The sequence below is a fragment of the Megascapheus bottae genome, chromosome 4 (assembly GCF_031878675.1).
Source record: "Megascapheus bottae isolate mThoBot1 chromosome 4, mThoBot2.hap1, whole genome shotgun sequence".
Taxonomy (NCBI): Eukaryota; Metazoa; Chordata; class Mammalia; order Rodentia; family Geomyidae; genus Megascapheus; species Megascapheus bottae.
In genome coordinates this window covers 38,369,676-38,388,630 of record NC_143512.1, presented here as the reverse complement: position 1 = coordinate 38,388,630, position 18,955 = coordinate 38,369,676, and the positions used below count along the sequence as shown (strand labels likewise).

At 38.3% G+C, this 18,955-nt stretch overlaps 1 protein-coding gene across 4 annotated transcripts in view; it reads left to right on the top strand.

The window, feature by feature from the left end:
* The window catches only part of Rasgrf2 (Ras protein specific guanine nucleotide releasing factor 2), a 202,305-nt gene that overhangs the window by 133,652 nt on the left and 49,698 nt on the right, over positions 1-18,955 (top strand). For 3 of the 4 annotated variants that reach the window (XM_090331693.1, XM_090331691.1, XM_090331694.1), the window contains one exon: positions 1,797-1,886. The exons of the other annotated variant lie outside the window; for it this stretch is intronic. In XM_090331693.1, the coding sequence (XP_090187819.1) occupies positions 1,797-1,886 (90 nt within the window). The remainder of the gene's footprint in view (positions 1-1,796; positions 1,887-18,955) is intronic. 4 annotated transcript variants of the gene reach the window in all.

Sequence of the window (18,955 nt, the reverse complement as noted above, 5' to 3'; positions counted from 1 at the left end):
TGGACTTTCTTGAGTTTATTGTCTCTTAGAAGAGGATCAAAGGCAATGGAGACAAGAGTCTACTCTTGAGAGCTAGGCTTCCTTAAAAAAAAAAAAACGATTACTAGAGCCCTTAGATTCTGTTTCCATATTGCACTTAAAGATTTTAGTTTATGTAAGGATTATTTGGAAGTCCTTTGTATCTTTTCTCAAGTGACAAATTCCTACGTAGATGTAGGAACACAGGAGGTGTTCCTATGAACAGTGCTAAAATATTGCAATATTGACGAAATACTGTGTCTAATAAAGGACACAATATTTCTTTCTCACTGCTTAGCCAATGTTTTGCCTGTATGTCTGTCTATTTACCACCTGCTTTCGTATTTGAGCACATTGAACAGCTTTTTTGCTTGTATATTTATTCTTATTTACTTTTTGCTTGTTTATTTACTTAAAGACTATAATTTTGGGGTCAAACTAATAAAAACCCCTTAGGTCCGAATTTTAACTGTTTTAACTGAGAGCCTAAGGGGCAGGGGAAGTGAGATTGGGGCCAGCATTTCCAAATATTGTGTGCAAAGCATTCTCTGAACGAAAAGGGCTACTAAGGGTGCTTGTTGTATCCTTCTGATTTTAGAAGAATCATGTCTAATGTAAGCCTCTTCATTGTCTCTTTACGTGTACTGGAAACTCAATCCAAGTTCTTTAGATAAATGATATACTAATGAGATACACCCTAAAGATTTTTGAGAAAACGGAAATTCTTTATAACATGATGCAACATCTTTAAAAAATTTGATTTTGAAAAACAATTCACATACCATAAGATTCTCCTTTCCTTTTTTTTTCTGGCACTGGGGTGTGAACAGAGGACTTCATCATCTCTCTTGACTTGCTTGCTGGTACTATACCACTTGAACCATACCTCTAAACCAGATTTTTCTTGGTTGTTCTGGAGATGGATTCTCATGGGCTTTTCTGCCTAAGTTTCTTTTTTTTGCTAGTCCTGGGCTTAAGCTCAGGGCCTGACACTGTCCTTGAGCTTTCTCAAGGCCAGAGCTCTACCACTTGAGCCTCAGCACCACTTCCGGCTTTTTTTTTCTATGTATGTGGTACCAAGGAATCGAACCCAGGTCTTTGTCAATGCTAGGCAAGCACTTTTATCACTAGGCCAAACTCCCGGCTCTGCCTAAGTTTCTTTTAAACCCCAATTATCTGAGCAGCTAGAATTACAGACATAAGCCCTTGGCACTGGCTAAAAAAATCTGACTTTTAAAGTATTCAGCATAGTAGATTTCATATATTCACAAGGCTAGACAGCCGTAACTACTATTTAACTCTGTTACATTTTCATCACTGCCCTCCAAGATCCTTTACCTATAAGCATAGATGCCACATTCTTGTCTTCCCTGAATTCTGAACCACGAGCCTACTTTCTAAATGGACTCATTTAGACATTGAATGTAAAGGAAATCATGCAATGTGGCACCTTTTATGATGGGCTTCTGTATTCCCTTTTGGGTGAATATTATTCTTTCTCTTTTTTGTTTGTCTATTGTCTATTTTTTATCAATTGATAGACAATGGTTGTTTCTACTTTTTGGCTATAGTGAATAATGCCACTATAAGTATCCATGTGCAAGTTTTGTGTGGACATGGAGCTGATAAACAACTTGTTTGCCTATTACCAGGGACAGTATAGAGCATATAGCTAAATGTTTCACCCAAATCCAATGTAGAGAGTGAAATGAGTGCTTTTATTATGGAGTGTACCTTTGTACCTAACCATTCCACTTTCCTTCTCTTTCATTAACCAGGACAAGTAGCTGACAATGCCCACTGCTCTGTCTCACCAGCTTCTGCTTTTGCCATCGCCACAGCTGCAGCAGGACATGGGAGTCCACCAGGTAAGTCCACCAGCAGACATTATGGGAAATTTGTCCTGTGCCAGTGGCTCCTGACTGACATGGATGATTCTGGGAGCTTCCTAGTTCCTTTTCTGAGTCAATATGTCTACCTCGCTTTCCAATATGCACCTTCAAAGCTATGTCTTTTACGACATCGTGAACAAACCTAGATGGCATTATGTTAAATGAAATCAGACAACACAGAAAGATGAATACTGCTGGATCTCAACTATATTTGTAAACTCAAAAGGCTGAATGCATAAAAGCAGAGAGTAGAGGAGTATTTACCAAGAGCTGGGTGGAGGGGATGAGAAGAGGTGGTCACAGGATAAAAAAAATCTCAGACAGGAAGAATATGTTCTGAAGATCTATTGTACAGTACAGTGATGAGGGTTGATAGTAGTGTACCCTTTAGCTGAAAATTTCTGAGAGACATAGATTGCAAATGTTCTTACCATAGTTCTATCACAGTGAGTGACAGACGTATTAAGTCTTTGGTCAATCATTCTGAAATGCATGCATATCTGAACATATCAAATTATGTCTTTAAATGTGCACATACAAGAAAAATAAGCAAGCATCTCCAATGGTGAGTCTCACACAAGTAGTCTGTGGGTTCTTCTTCTGTATCAGGTTGTTACTTCTGTGTGGTCCTGTGTTGTTCTTTAGACTTGTCAGCTGAGTGACTAGAAACGCACTTGCTTCCGTTTTAATGGAGTCTGGAGCTGAAAGCCTGTGCAAGGCAAAGGAGGGAGTGCGGTGTGCAGCCTTTGCTCCAGCTGCTTCCCTCTTCATTTCCACCAGCTTCGTCATCCCTTCTGAGTTGCTACCAGTCCATTTTTCAGCATAAAGACGTGCTTAAAATAAAAGCAGCGAGCTTCAGCAGGTGGAAGTTATATTCATCGCCTCTGTCCTCTTCTCTCAGAGGCAAGGGAGCACATTCTGTTGAAGTAAATCTGTAACTGGTTTCAGTAGACCTGTTGCTGTGTCTCTTTCTAACTGATGGATTCCAGGCATGCTCCGAAAAAAACATGGTCTTTTGCTCATTAGCTATTGTCACTTAGCACAATTGAGTCCTTTTCCAAGATCTATACACTTTTACAAGATACGAGGAGCTACTCTTATGTGGCTTCTAAATTGGAGAAGAGAGATTTTCACAGGGAGCATATACTCACATATTCATTATATATATTATTTTAATTATCTGGATGGAAAACTTGTAAATTTACATATTCTACTTAAATATTTTATCATCACACTTTCTTAAATATGGTCAGGCAAACTGGGGTTCTCTTTGTCTCAAATATTCTTTTCAAATTTTTTTAAAATTTAATTTTATTATCAGGGTGATGTACAGGGAGAGTGGTTACCCAAATATTATTCAAATCCTCCAAATCCTCCCCTAAATTTCCATCAGCATAACATAGAACCATTTAAAGTGCCCTTATTCTATAAATTAAGTTGGCTTCCTGTCTTGGTTGCATTCTTTACAAATAAACTTCTGCCTTGAAAAGGAAAGGATTCTTCAGTATGCTTTAAGCAGATTTAATTGTCAGTTGTGGTTTTCAAATAGCTTTTCTAGTGTTCCCTGTCTTGTCCTTGGGGATAAAAGGCATGCTTGGACATGTGAAAGGGTATCAATATATGTGAATTAATGCACCTTCTACCTGGCAAATATCATGTAACCCTTTTATTAATTACAATAAAAAATAAATTAAAAAAAGAAAAAAAGGCATGCTTGGATATATAAGTTTGTGCTTACAAGGTTTACTAATTCAGGTATAGTTTGTAAAGAAAAGTAGTTTAAAAAATCAGTTTATATGCGCATTCCTCATTTGTTGGAGCCTAAGTGAGAAAGTGCCTCTTTCACATGAGATGCTGGTGAAAGTGCACCACAGCTCTTTGATTTTGGCTTGTCCAAGCATGTTAGCACATAAAAGAAAAAGTAGCAAAACAGAGCGACGTTTTCACTTCGGGAACACCTGTTGCTTCTGCTGTGTTTGGACTTTCCTCTCTGTAGGCAGGTGCTTTCCACTGAGCCAGCTGGCTAGACTGTCTGAAGGAGGAGCCATCTGAACTTGCTAAGGTAACTCAGCCTGCCTGGCTCAGTGCAGGACATCCTCGTGAGCAGACAGCTCTCAAGACAGTAGTGGTGATGTTTATCACACTGTCTGGAGTCACATGACTCAATTTAGAAGTAAAGCTAGTAACAAATTGAACTTGACAATGGCCATGGCCCTGCTGGAAAGAAGGTGAGTTGCCCATGGATGATTCTATGAGAAATAGGTCTCTTTTATTCACTTGGTGGAATTGGCATCATGAGAGATTCAATCTTCCTGGGAGAATGAAGCAGAACAGTTCCGTTTGAATGGTCACTGAGGAAAGCAGCTTCAGAGCATAGAAAGGGAAGTGCTAAGAATATGACTTGCCCTTTGTGACTGCCCGGGGAGCATGGCATTGCCTAGGAAAGAACCAGAGCTTGATGCCCAGACAGGTATTCCAAAGAAGGGAATTCTGTGTAACAGTGAGCTCCCCAAACAGTCTTTTCCCTTGCTGTGTGGATCAGTTGCTGACTGGAATTCACCCTAGAACCTGGTAGGTTTCAAAGGCAAGCAGGAGGAAAGCTTGGGTAAACACCTGATGCCTTTGGCTTGCTCTCTGCTGGCTTGGCACACATAGGGACTCATTTGTTACATCTTGTCCCACTGCAGGAAGTAGGAAACTTTTTGGTCAAACTAAGGAACTGCAGAATGAGTTTCTAGGTTTCAGCCTCTTCTGAAGTTTTCTCCTTTCATCTTCTCCCTCATTGGTTTCCCATCCCTCTTCCATTATAATACACAGGAATCTGGCCACCTGGCATGCATATATATATGCATATACATATATATGGAGTGTATGCTTTCAAACATACACTCCAGACATATTTATGTTAAACCATTTATCTTTATTGCTTGGAAGTCTTTCTTGCAGCATAGGAGAAATTTCAAATTTTATAACAGTGTGAAGGAAGCTGGCCTGGAGGCTCATGCCTAGTCCTGAAGTCAGGAAAATTGGTTGTATTTGTGGACAGCAGCTCTGTTTATTTGTTTATCTGCTCCAAATAATCTTTTCTGCTGCCAGGAATTCAGTCTGCCTAACTCTGCAGAGTTAGTGAAAGGCAGAGGTTTTTTTTAAGTGCTTTTAAATTGACTTTTATATAAAGAACACCAGATTTGCCCCCATTCAAAACTGAGCCATTCTTTCCTACAGCACATTCCCTTTTCTTCCCTGTGGCTACCTCTTGCATTTTGAGGAGAAAATCCTGTTCCTCTTCATTAATTTAAGTGCTGTCTATCTTTTTTTCTTTTTTCTTTTTACTTCTCACGCATTGATACCCCTTCTCATGTTTTTGTCCCCATTTCTCCCCCACCCCTTCCCAATTATCTTGTTTCCCCTCTTCCCTTTCCTATTTCTAATAAACAAATACACATATATTACAATATACCAGGGAACAAAGTCAGATGCAGTAACAATATGAGATTGACCAAAGGGAAATATAGGAGAAGAGAAAGAACATAGTACATGAAGAATAACAATCACTCAAGATAAAGCTCTTGTTTCCATGTCCTAGAGATTCTTTCATTTAGCCTCCTCCTGTATGACCTTATGTACCTAGGTTTTGCACTATTGTAAACCTCTGCTAGGAGAGTCCTAGATGTGCACTAATTATTACAAATGAAGGAAACCATTGAGCCTATGTTTCTTTGAGTCTGGCTTACTTCACTTAATATGATTTTTTCCAAGTCTTTCCATTCCTTACAAATGGGGTGATGTCGTTCTTTCTGACAGCAGCATAGAATTCCATTGTGTATAAATACCACCTCTTGTTGATCCAATCATCTACTGAGGGGCATCTGGGTTGGTTCTATATCTTTGCTATGGTGAATAATGATGCAATGAACATCCTTGTGCTAGTATGCTCTTGTTTCTGGATGAGTGGGTAAATGCCAAGTAGTGGAATTGCTGGGTCATAAGGGAGCTGTATGTTTAGTCTTTTGAGGAACTGCCATACTGTTAAGTGCTGTCTGTCATCATCACCGTCTCCTCCTCCTCCACCCGTTCCTCCTCCTCCTCCTCCTCCTTCTTCTTCCTGTTAAGCTATCTTTCCCCTCAATACTTACCATTATTTGACATGCTAATATACTTTACTAGTTTACCTTGACCATTTTCTATTTCTCCAAAGTAATATAAGATCTATAGTAACAGGAACTTTTGCCTCTTTATGTAATACTGCCATCTATAAATAGAATAGGTTTGTACATATAATAAATGATTGGTAAATGGTTGTTGAATGAATCAATGAATTTCAGTAAATAGACCATCATTTCCACAACAGAGTTGTTCCAGAGCAGAAATCTGAAAGAAAAAATACACTTTTAACTGCTTATATGTTTTAATATGGTGTTGTAAATTATTGGATATTGTCATTATTTTATTATATAATTTTTAAGGGCAAAGAGGTTTGTTTATTTTCCCAACTGACCTGGGGATGTGATATCAGTCCATATAAGTGACGTTGCAACTCCTCCTAAATGTTTCCCTGGCTTAGTCCTGCTTTTCCAGCGACCCCTAGCTCTTAGTGAAGCATGTAATGGATGGGCTCCTGATTACACTTCGTTGATTTAGTCTTGGTCAAGCAAAAGGCTTCTCCTTGCACTCATGATTGGAAGGTTTTTGAGATTTCTGCGTCCTGGATGTGTGCTGCCAATCAATCAAGAGGCAATCACTAACCGAACTGCTGAAGTTTCACACTGCGTAGTTATCAATAATTGCTTTCATGTCACAAATATATTCTTCAAACTAGGCATTTTTCCCTCTCCAATAGAGGTACCATTGCTGATCTAGAAACTGTATTGGGCTCAGTTATAAATGAATATAGAATTTGTTGGCCTGATGCATAAACAATTCTAGGAGGCTCACCTTGAATAAAATAATATAAAATTACATATATGATATTGAATTTCATATATGACTATAAAAATACCTATATGGGCACCTCCCCGGACTTTGGAACAGGCTCTAATGAACTGAGAGATCCTGGAGTTAAATTCAGTGGGCTTCCTGGTAAATCACTTTTGATTCATCTTTTTGGATAGCTTTCTTTGTGATAGCTTTTGGATAGTATGCTGAAGGCTTGGTCCTCAGAGCAGTGCCATTGGATGTGGATCATGGGTGATTGCACTCCAAAAATTGTGCAAGCCCACTAGCCACCTCAGTCTCTTTTTGTACTTCCTGGCTCACAAAGAAAGCAATTTTCTTTGCGGTGCATGCTCTGTCATTACAATTCGATGCCTTCATAAGAGACCCAAACCAATGAAACAGCTTAAGCTTAAGCTAAAACCTCTAGTGCCATATGTTAAACAAACCTTTTCTGATTGTAAGTTAATTGCCTCCAGTATTTCTTTATAGTTAAATAAAACAAATGAATCCAATTCAGGCAATGTTGGGCATCACACATTAAGGAAATGCTGTATGTTGTGAAATGGAGGTGAGAATATGGGTCATCGTTTAAGTTAGTTCAAAGTTACCTGACATAATGTAAAAAACAGTATAGCAAACATCATAAATTAAAAATGAACAGCCATCACACAGTGATCCTCAGATCTCAGCCTCCTGACTAGCTAAAGTTACAGGTGTAAGCCACTAGCACCAGGCCTCTTTTTAAGGGTATACAAAGGCACTAAGACACTAATAAGTTATTAAGCATTCGAGTTATGCTAGGGTTCATTCTGAAGGATACTTGATCAAAGAAAGACTATCATTACAATGTTTGTATTTAGTGTTTACATCATGCCAAATATTTTCAGTATTTCATACTTATTATCCCATTTTATTTTCACAACCAAGCAATTAGGCAAGTATTATCCCTGTTTTATTTTAAAGGTGTATGTATTGTTCAGAGTTATAACTGTTAAATAGCAAAAGTGGGACTCAAACATAAATTTTACAAGTTGTGTACTTTCCTACCTTTTGGTTATTTGAAGTAGGAAAGGGAAGGGGGAAAAACAAAGTGATTAGGAGTGGTTGGGAGGAGAGAAATGGGGATAAACACATGAGAAGGAGTATCAATGTGTGAGAAGTAATGCACCTACTATCTGGCAAGTGTAACTGTAACCCTGTATACATTACAATAAAAATATGTAATAAAAATTTAAAAATAAGAAAAAAATAAAAATTAACAGCCAACTAGATGTTAATATTCAGGCTTCTGTGGAGACTGTAGGCTATATTTATTAGTCTATAGTTAATATATATTAATCAATCTATTAGTTAATAATAGTGAGCAGAGCAGAATAATGTTCATAGGCTATTCTGATGTTTTTCCCGTAATGTTAAATATGCCCCCTCTGGTGCTTGTGGAGTTCTTGTGTGTGTCACGGCACTAGTACATATGTATTTATAGGAATCTGCTCAAATTTTAGAGTAGAAAAGTTGTGTTCATTTCAGATGGTTGCTGACACAGGGAACCTGCAGGTGCCATTTGGATACAGTTATGATATGAATAGAAATGCAGATTCAATGGATAAATATATCAGGCACATTATAGCACTCACTGTAAATGTGGAGCTGCAGCATTAGTCATCAGGTTTATGAAGTGATCTAAACTGAAATATAAAAGAGTAAGGTGAGTTGTTATCATGAGAGTACAAATAATAGCAGCAGAAGAACGCTTGATTATCTGTGAGCAGATAGGAGATACACTAGGCCTCCTTGGCACAGGTTGAAACTTTCTTACTAAAGACTAAGAATCACAACAAATCAGAGAAAGGCTAGATAAATGGGACTGCATTAAAGTGCAGAGTTTTTGTATGGCAAAGGACATAGCTAGTAAATTAATTAGGAAGCCTACAGAGTGGGAGAAGATCTTCACTGACCATACAACGGACAAAGGCCTCATATCTAAAATATATCAACAGCTCAAAAAATTGAATCAATCAAAAACTAATCTCCAAAGAAACAACCATCCCATTAAAAGATGGGCCAAAGGCTTAAAGACAGTCTTCTCTGAAGAAGAAATAAGAATGGCCTATAGACACATGAAGAAATGCTCAACATCTGTGGTCATAAAAGAAATGCAAATCAAAACAACTCTAAGATTCCACCTCACTCCAGTTAGAATGGCCAGGATCAGGAAAACGAATAACAACAGATGCTGGAGGGGATGTGGCCAGGAGGGATCACTACTACACTGTTGGTGGGAGTGTAAACTCGTTCAACCACTATGGAAAGCAGTATGGCAGTTCCTCAAAAGACTAAACATAGAGTTCCCCTATGACCCAGCAATTCCACTACTTGGCATTTACCCAACCATCCAGAAACAAGGACATACTAAATCCACTAGCACAACGATGTTAATTGCAGCACTATTACCATAGCAAAGATATGGAACCAACCCAGATGTCCCTCAGTTCATGAGTGGATCAACAAGATGTGGTATTTGTACAGAATGGAATTCTATGCTGCTGTCAGAAGAGATAACATCACCCCATTTGTAAGGAAATGGAAAGAATTAGAAAAAATCATATTAAGTGAAGTAAGCCAGGCTCAAAGGAACATAGGCTCAATGGTTTCCCTCATTTGTCACAATCAGTAAAAACCTTGGGCTCTCCTAGCAGAGATTTACAATAGAACAAAACCTATATACATAAGGCCATATAGAATGATGCTAAATGTAAGGACCTCTAGGATATAGATACAAAAGCCATATAATGAGTGACTGTTGTCCTTAATGTAGTATGTTATTTCTCATGTCTTTTGCTGCCCCTTGGTTATCTCATATTGTTGTGGTATTTCACGTGGTTATTTGATATATTGTATATATACATATTTGGTTATTTGAAATCAGATAGGGAAGGGAGGAAACCAAGATGAGGGGTAAGGGTGGGGGGGAGGGAAATGGGGACCAAGATATGAGAAAGGGTATCAAAGCATGTGAAGTAATGCATCTTCTATCTGGTGAATATCTATTAATTATAATAAAAATATATGAAAAAAGAAAATGGCAAAATTACAACTGCCTACGGAAGTAGCAAATCCTTTATTAATGATTATCTGGTAGTTAAAAGGTAGATGATTCATAAATTGTGTGTGCGTGTGTGTGTGTGTGTGTGTGTGTGTGTGTATTAAGGAAGTCATGGCTTGGTCTGGGAGTTTGGTCTAGTAATAGAGTGCTTGCCTAGCATGCATGAAGACCTGGGTTTGATTCCTGGGTACCACATACCTAGAAAAAGCTTGATGTGGAGCTATGGGTCAAGTGGTAGAGCGCTAGCCTTGAGAAAGCCCAAGGACAGTGCTCAGGCCCTGAGTTCAAGCTGCAGGACTGACAAAAAAAAGTCATGGCTTGTGAAGTCAACAGTAGATCTGAGTTTCAGCAAGGAGGTTTAGACCAATTTTATTTTTATGTTGGGACTCATAGATGGCTACTTGGCTAGGCAGAGTAACATCCCCAAGTGATACTAACAACCAATGTGCAGAACTCCTGGGGGAGCTGGCGCGAGGGCACGTATTCAAGTGCATACGCATATGCTTGAATATTTTACTGAGATAATGCCAGTTAAGGGTAAATTTTGGATTTCAAGGTCTAATAGATTTTTATACAGATAGATTTTGTGATTGTTTGACTAACTTAGACAAATGAATTATGCGGCGAAAACAGTTACATGTAACACTAACCCCTCCATGGGCACACATATATTCCAAATTTCTTCCTTTCTTTCTGTGGTGGGGGTGGGATTGAATTCAGGGTCCTGTGTTTGCTAGGCACGTGCTCTACCACTTGAGCCACATCTTATTCTCTTTTTGCCTTGGTTATTTTCAAAGTAAGTGTCTTCCTTTATGCTTGGTCATCAAATAAGGCTTCTTCCTTGTGACTGTCCATGTTGTTGGGATGACAGTTAAGCCAAATGCATCCATCTATTGAGTGAAATATATATATACATATGTATAATACATGAACTATTATATCTTGCGAACTTTTATGACCTGGGTAACTTTGAACCAAGATCTTTCAATCTCTGTCTCACAAGTAACAAGGATTACAGGTTTGAGTTACATGTCTGATGTTTTAGGTATGGAACCACCCAGGAAAGTAAATGAGCTGGATGTGATGCCTATGAGAAAACATTTACTAAAGTACAATTCTGTACTCAGTAAAATCATCCTTTGAGGGTGAAAGAGAAAGATTTTTTTTTCCTCTGGAAAATAAAAGCAGAAGGAATTCATTTCTGGTAGACTTGCACTACCAGAAATGTGGAAAGAACTTCTTCAGGAAGAAAAATATGGTATAGATCAGAAACTTGGAGCTACACTATAAGGGAAAGAAGGGCAACAGAAAAGAAACAAAATACTTCTTTCTTTCTTTTGTTCCTCTCTCTCTCTCTCTCTCTCTCTCTCTCTCTCTCTCTCTCTCTCTCTCTCTCTCTCTCTCTCTCTCTCTCTCTCTTCTTTCTCTCTGGAAATCCTGGGTCTTGAACTCAGGGCCTGGGCACTGTTCCTGAGCTTCTTTCGCTCTAGGCTAGCACTCTACTTCTTGAGCTACTGTGGCACTTCTGGTATTTTCTGCATATAGTGTACCAAGGACTTGAACCCAGGGTTTCATGTATGCTAGGCAAACATTCTACCACTTAGCCACATTCCCAGCCCATTTTTCTTATTTTTAATTCACATAAATAACCATTATTTAATATAATAATAAACAGTATATCAGATGATGGTTATGATGGGGCAAATGAAATAAATCATAGCAATGTTATAAAGGAAGAATTGGAATTACCCTATTATAAGGCAGCTATAGTACACTAAATGAAGTATAGCATGATTTGTGAGGATTTTTGTTAATCTGGCCAGAACTTAGGTTGTATCCCATATGTATGTTAGCCAGAAGAAGTGCTTGAAATTCCTCCTTCCTGCTTGCCATCCCCAAAGAAAGTGCTGTAACTTATGGTTTTTGTACTGAGTCTCTGCTAGCCCGTGTTGTGATACTAGAGGGGATACTCATTCTGTATCTTCCAGTGGAAATCCCAGTGGTTTAATTGACTCATGCCTCATATCTATGAGATATACAATTGTTTCTTCAGTGAGCTAGCTCCCTTTCTTGCCACCCCCTATTTCCTTGGTCACAGATTCCAAATTAATATCCTTGAATTTTTATCTCCTATGGACTATTTTATTTTTCCCAATAGGTAAGACACAAGGCCTAGAATGGACAAGAGTGAGATGTATGTCTTTCCTGACCTTAACTGAGGTTCAGAACTCATCTTCTCCCTTGTCAAATAGTTTTTGTTGTAGAAAAGGTACCTAAAAATTTTGACAATGACAGTATTCCTCTTTCCCTGCAAGAACCACACAATGACCCTTCTCCAATCTTTACTGAAAGGAACCCAGGAACCCAGGAACTCAGGATGAGTTCTAGAAGTAAATCCCATAAAAGTATGGGGCCTTCCTAAGGATCTTTAGAGTTGTTCCAGTCCATTCTGCCCTACACTCAGTCTTTAGCCATCCATCGAAATAACCTTTCATACCTTTCTAACAGCCCATGGCTCCCATGACTTCAGCTCCAAAGCAGTAGTTAGTAGTAGTTTGCTGAAACTCTAAAGAATGTACTTGTCTTATTTCTTTCTTTCTTTCTTCCTTCCTTTCTTTCTTTCTTTATGTGTTCAAGCTAAAAATGAAAGAATCACTTAGTGGGGTTTAGTTTTCATTATTCTGTTGGTCCATATATTATTCAAAAACTTAAGAACTCTTTTTTTGTTTCATCTAAGACAGCTAAAGTTTTAGTGATAAGACATTGATATACTCCACATATTTTTAGATAAAAGTGTTACCATTGTTGTAAATGGAAAATAAGAGCTTTGATAAACTACCTTTAAATGAATGATGACCATAAGGCTTAATTTTAAACATGCACAGTCACACACTGCATGCTGTCTGGAATTAGAATTTTAGAAGTGAAAAGCTGCATTTTTCATTGGCGTGAATGCAATCTTGAATCTATAAAACAGCTAAGAATGCTCATGGCAGTTGGGTTTTATTTTTTTTCCTGTGGATCATGGGACTTGAACTTGGCCTGGGCTATTGCCCTACCCTTAAACTAAGCCCCACTTAGGGATAAGAGTCTAGATCCTCTTGTGCCCGGCTGGCTTTGAACCTTGATCCTCAGATCTCAGCCTCCTGAGTTGCTAGGATGCGACAGGTGGCTTTTACAGTCCCTTCTAAGAAAGATGCTATAATGCAGATTTGACCACAAAGAGCACTTACTCTGCTAATCAAATCACTCTGCAAGCACAATTATTTTCTGAAGTGTCCTGGACAGCCTGTTCCCTGGCTAAGCTATATGACCAAATTTTGTTTTTGCCTGCTTTTTTTCTTGTACTCCATGCTTAGGTTTCTCTTCTGCACAGGTACAATGCAAGTTGAGTAGCTTTCTCATGGCTTAATCATACTTGATTGCATCAGTTCGATACCTTTAAGGCCAGCCAGCCTAAGCAGGGTACTAGAAGCTGACACTGGTTTTATAGGACACTCAGCTCTGCATGCCATTGCCATTCAGGAATCCAGCTCTAGAGCTATCACAGGATTCTTTTCTTTTTCTTCCGTCTTTCTTTTGAAAGAAAAGCCAGAAGTCTGTCTTTAAACACTAGAAGAGAATATGTCCTTTTTATAAGCACTGTCTAGGCCAAACAAATTCTTCTGTGGGCTGTATTTGGCCATGGGCCACCAATGGTTGACCTAAGATTTGTTGTAATTGCTCGCAGCTGGAGTTGGGGAGTGATATAGCTAAGATTTTTCTGAGATATTCCCAAATATTAGCAATGATAGCGGTTCCCCAGTGTCCTACCAATCTTTTTATTCTCTTGGCTGGGACATTTTATAAAAACGTCACCTCCCTTTTGCCCACTGTTACATTATATTCACCTTCGTTCGATTTGTATATCTGCTAAAAATCCAGGTACATCTGTTTGAGAAGTCCTGAGAGATAAACCCAGGGTGATTTAGTAATGAGTGGCTTCTTAGATGGCCAGAAGTTTCTACGGAAGAATCTGTGATTTCTTTCACAGGCTGAAACCAGGGCCTGTGGGTGATGATACGATCTAATTAGAGGCAGCATTTCTCTGTATTGAGAATTGGATTACATGTGCAGTAAGATATCGATTACCGTGGAATAACTTGGACGTGGATAGCTGCTTTCAGGATTTGTGAGGATGCTAAGTCCTGACTAACAAGCTTATCTGCATCAGTAGCCTGTAAGAATGACAAAGAATCTGGGCATTTGCCAATGTCTATATAATAAGCTAAAATTGAAACTCCAGGAATTGCAGGAACCACCGATTTATTTTCTGCTTCAATTTCAGAGGCTTAATATCATGTAAATGTTGGGGTCATGTGTGTGGATAAATCATCTGGGAGACTTCTAAATACACCTACAACCCCTGGAGATTCTGAACAACATTTCAGAGGCAAACTATTCAAGAGATGTTAGAGATAGAATGGTACAGTACTAAGAATGGTGGAAACAAACAAACAAACAACAATGAAAAAATAGATACAAGGCTAAGAATCACCTCTTTGATGCCTACCAACTTTAAATTATGACATTCACTTATTTATTCACATTTTATTTCCTGGCTAGTCACATTATAGTGGCATACATGGGCTGTCCATGTGTGCAAATCGAACGACAAATCTTTTATCGTGTGTGTGTGTGTGTGTGTGTGTGTGTGTGTGTGTGTGTGTGTGTGCGTGTTTCATTTTCTAAGTAGAGCTCTTATGTCTCATCTCACTTTTTCCTGCGTCCTCTTGGCCTTGGTATCTTCTTATCTGTTAAAATTCAGCACCTGTTATCTGGAGATGTATTTTATTTCTAGCACTGGCCACACATTTTGTAAAGCCAACTGAAAAAATAGAAAGGCAGATCTCCTTATTGAAAACAAAACAACACAGCAGCAACAACAACAACAATAACAAAAACCCTTCTATCTGGTGAATATAATGTAATCCTTCTATTAATTACAAAAAAATATGAAAAAAAGATGAGTCAGACTTGGCATTTACCCAGCACTGTTTACCATAGCAAAGATATGGAACCAACCCAGATGCCCCTCAGTAGATGACTGGGTCAACAAGATGTGGTATTTATACACAATGGAATTCTATGCTGCTGTCAGAAAGAACGACATCGCCCCATTTGTTAGGAAATGGAAAGACTTAGAAAAAATCATATTAAGTGAAGTAAGCCGGACTCAAAGGAACTTAGGCTCAATGATTTCCCTCATTTGTAATAATTAGTACAAACCTAAGACTCTCCTAACAGAGGATTACAATAGCTCAAAACATAGATACGTAAGGCTATATGGGATGAGGCTAAGTGAAAGGATCTCCAGGATATGGAAACAAAAGCTTTATATTATGTGATTGTTGTTCTTAATGTACTATGTTATTTCTCTTCTTTTGTTGCCCTTTGGTTAATCTCATAGTGTTACAGTATCTGACTTTGTTACCTGGTATATTGTACATTTTATTTGTTATTTGAAATAGGAAAGGGAAGGGGGGGAAACAAGATGATTGGGAGGGAGTGGAGAAAGGGAAATGGGGACAAAAATTAGAAGGGGTATAAATGTGTGAGAAGTAGTGTACCCTGTATTTGGTGAATATAACTGTAACCTCTGTATACATCACCAAAAAAAACCAAATGAAAAATAAAGATGAATCAGAACAATTGTAAAGAAAACAAACAAACAAAAAAAACCAAAACGAAAATAGCTGCACATAAGGTTCTCAAAGTACTGGTGTCCTAAACTATCAGTTATTTGAAAATCATTTCACTAAAACAAACCAATACCACAAAAATAAAACAATTGCTCTGTAAAGTTAGAGATTTTAGATGATTTTTACCAATATGTGAAAAATATATTAAATTCCTCAGTGAATTTTTCATTGGGAGAAATAATCAATGATAGTGCCATCATTACATTTTATCAGCCCGTACCTTAAACCTTCTTGATAAACTCTTGGTTACAAAGCCTACATAGTGATATGTCAAAAGCTAAATATGGTGATGGATTTAAATCTATAGAAATGTACTGGTTTGACTTGCATAATGGTAAGAGTCAGAACAGGTGAACTGAACCTTGAATTTTCTAAGGTTTTTCTAAGAACAAGAATTGTCACCTGTCAGGAAAGCCACTCCTGAGCCATGCAGAGGTCCTATGTGCATTGCTTAATAATGTGACAGATACTTGAACCAGTTTTGTACTTCCTGAGCAACTTGTAGACCAGTGGTTCTGAAGTTCTGGGATACCTGAGGAAGCAGTGTCCTAGCAGCCTGTTTTTGTTTTTGTTTTTGTTTTTTTATGGTTGTGACACAGTCATTGTGAATACTGTTTGTAGAGGATCTCCCAAGGTTTCATTCAATCTTTTTTTTTTTTTTTTTAATTTTAGTGCCAGTTCTGGGGCTTGAACTCAGGGCCTAGATACTGTTTCTGTCTCTTTGCTCAAGACTTGTGCTCTACTCCTGAGACACAGCTCCACTTTTGGCTTTTCTGGTGATTAATTGGAGAAAAGAATCTGATGGGTTTTTCTGCCTGGGCTGGATTTGAACCCCAGTCCTTAGCCTCCTGAGTAGACAGGATTAAAGGTATGAGCCGCCAGTACTCAGCAGCTTTATTCAATCTTGTAAATGTTGTGTTACAATGCCCAGTTGATGTTTCTATACACAAATTGGTTGCATTATTAACAACAAAATAACAATAATGATTTAATTTAGTTATTCAATGTGATATACTATATATGGAGTGCTCTTAGCTTACATGCCAAGTAGTTATTTATTATGCTTGCTTTCTAGTGCAGAAAACTGAGACACAGTTTATCAAATCATCACAGCCTTACAGGTCATGAGGGGCAGATTTGGGTCCTGTCCTCTGGCTCCTCTGTCACCCTAACCTGCTTCGATTTTGCCAGTACTTTATTGCCTTGGCCGAAGAGGACACCGATGTTTTAAAAAATATTAAGAAAGAACCTGCAGGATTTATCACCAATCCCAATCTCTTTTTTACACACTAGACTATGACTTGAACTTGGTCCTTTGTGAGTATGTGGTGCTGTATTTTGTTTAGAAATGGATATGGCCATTTCTGTTGGATGGTTTGGTGTTTAGAAATGTATCACAGCATTTCATACTTTTTCTTTGAAGGGAAGGAGCTTAATTTCCCTTCCCTGTAGTAGTATGGGCTATATTTAGAGATATAAAATAAAGTAGAGATGATCATGTATGAACATGTAGCCTATGTCATCAAAAATAGAATGTCTTCTGTCATGATCCATGTCTCTTTTGCAGTGGGCTCGTCAGGAGGGGAGGCAAGAAAGTAGGAACCAAGTATCCTGCCAGCAGCTACATTCAGGAGCTTGGGGGTGTATCCTTCAGTCCTAGAATAATCTCCAAGTCACTACAGCTTATTGCACATCTAGACTATGAACTTGTGAAAAACCTTAAACCTTCATTGGGAAGAAACTGAGATGATAAATATTTATCATTTTGAGTGATTACATTTTAGAATAACATTTTACAACACTGGTTTAACTCATACTGATTGTTATCATAGTAGCTGCTAAAATTTTGATCAAATTGACTCATTCTCAAATAGAATTGAGAGAGCATGTTTTTTTCATATATTTTATTGTAATTAATAGAAGGGTTACATTATATTCGCCAGATAGAAGATGCATTAATTCACATACACTGATACCCTTTCTCATGTCTTGGTCCCCCTCCCTCCCTCCCACCCCCACCCCTCATCTTGTTTTTCCCCCTTCCCTATCCAATTTCAAATAACCAAATACAAATATATCCAATATATCAGATAACAAAGTGAGATAGTGTAACAATATGAGATACCCAAGGGACAGCAAAAGACATGACAGATAGCATAGTACATTAAGGACAACAATCACTCATTATATGGCTTTTGTTTCTATATCCTAGAGGTCCTTTCACTTAGTGTCATACTATATGGCCTTATGTATCTAGGTTTTGCTCTATTGCAAATCTCTGTTAGGAGAGCCCAAGGTTTCTACTGATTATAACAAATGAGGGAAACCTTTGAGCCTAAGTTCCTTTGAGTCTGGCTTACTTCACTTTATATGATTTTTTCTAAGTCTTTCCATTTCCTTACAAATGGGGTGATGTTATCTCTTCTGACAGCAGCATAGAATTCCATTCTGTACAAATACCACAACTTGTTTATCCACTCATCAACTGAGGGACATCTGGGTTGTTTCCATACCTTTGCTATGGTGAATAGTGCTGCAATTAACATCGTTGTGCTAGTGGATTTAGTATGTCCTTGTTTCTGGACAATTGGGTAAATGCCTAGTAGTGGATTGCTGGGTCCTAGGGGAGCTCTATGTTTAGTCTTTTGAGGAACTGCCACACTGCTTTCCATAGTGGTTGAAGGAGTTTGCACTCCCACCAACAGTGTAGTAGTGATCCCTCCTGGCCACATCCCCTCCAGCATCTGTTGTTATTCGTTTTCCTGATCCTGGCCATTCTAACTGGAGTGAGGTGGAATCTTAGAGTTGTTTTGATTTGCATTTCTTTTATGACCACAGATGTTGAGCATTTCTTCATGTGTCTATAGGCCATTCTTATTTCTTCTTCAGAGAAGACTGTCTTTAAGCCTTTGGCCCATCTTTTAATGGGATGGTTGTTTCTTTGGAGATTAGTTTTTGATTGATTCAATTTTTTGAGCTGTTGATATATTTTAGATATGAGGCCTTTGTCCGTTGTATGGTCAGTGAAGATCTTCTCCCACTCTGTAGGCTTCCTAATTAATTTACTAGCTATGTCCTTTGCCATACAAAAACTCTGCAGTTTAATGCAGTCCCACTTATCTAGCCTTTCTCTGATTTGTTGTGATTCTTGATCTTTATTAAGAAAGTTTCAACCTGTGCCAAGGAGGTCTAGTGTATCTCCTGTTCCTTCTTTAAAGTTTTCAGTGTGTCAGCTTTTACCTCGAGGTCTTTGATCCATTTGGAGT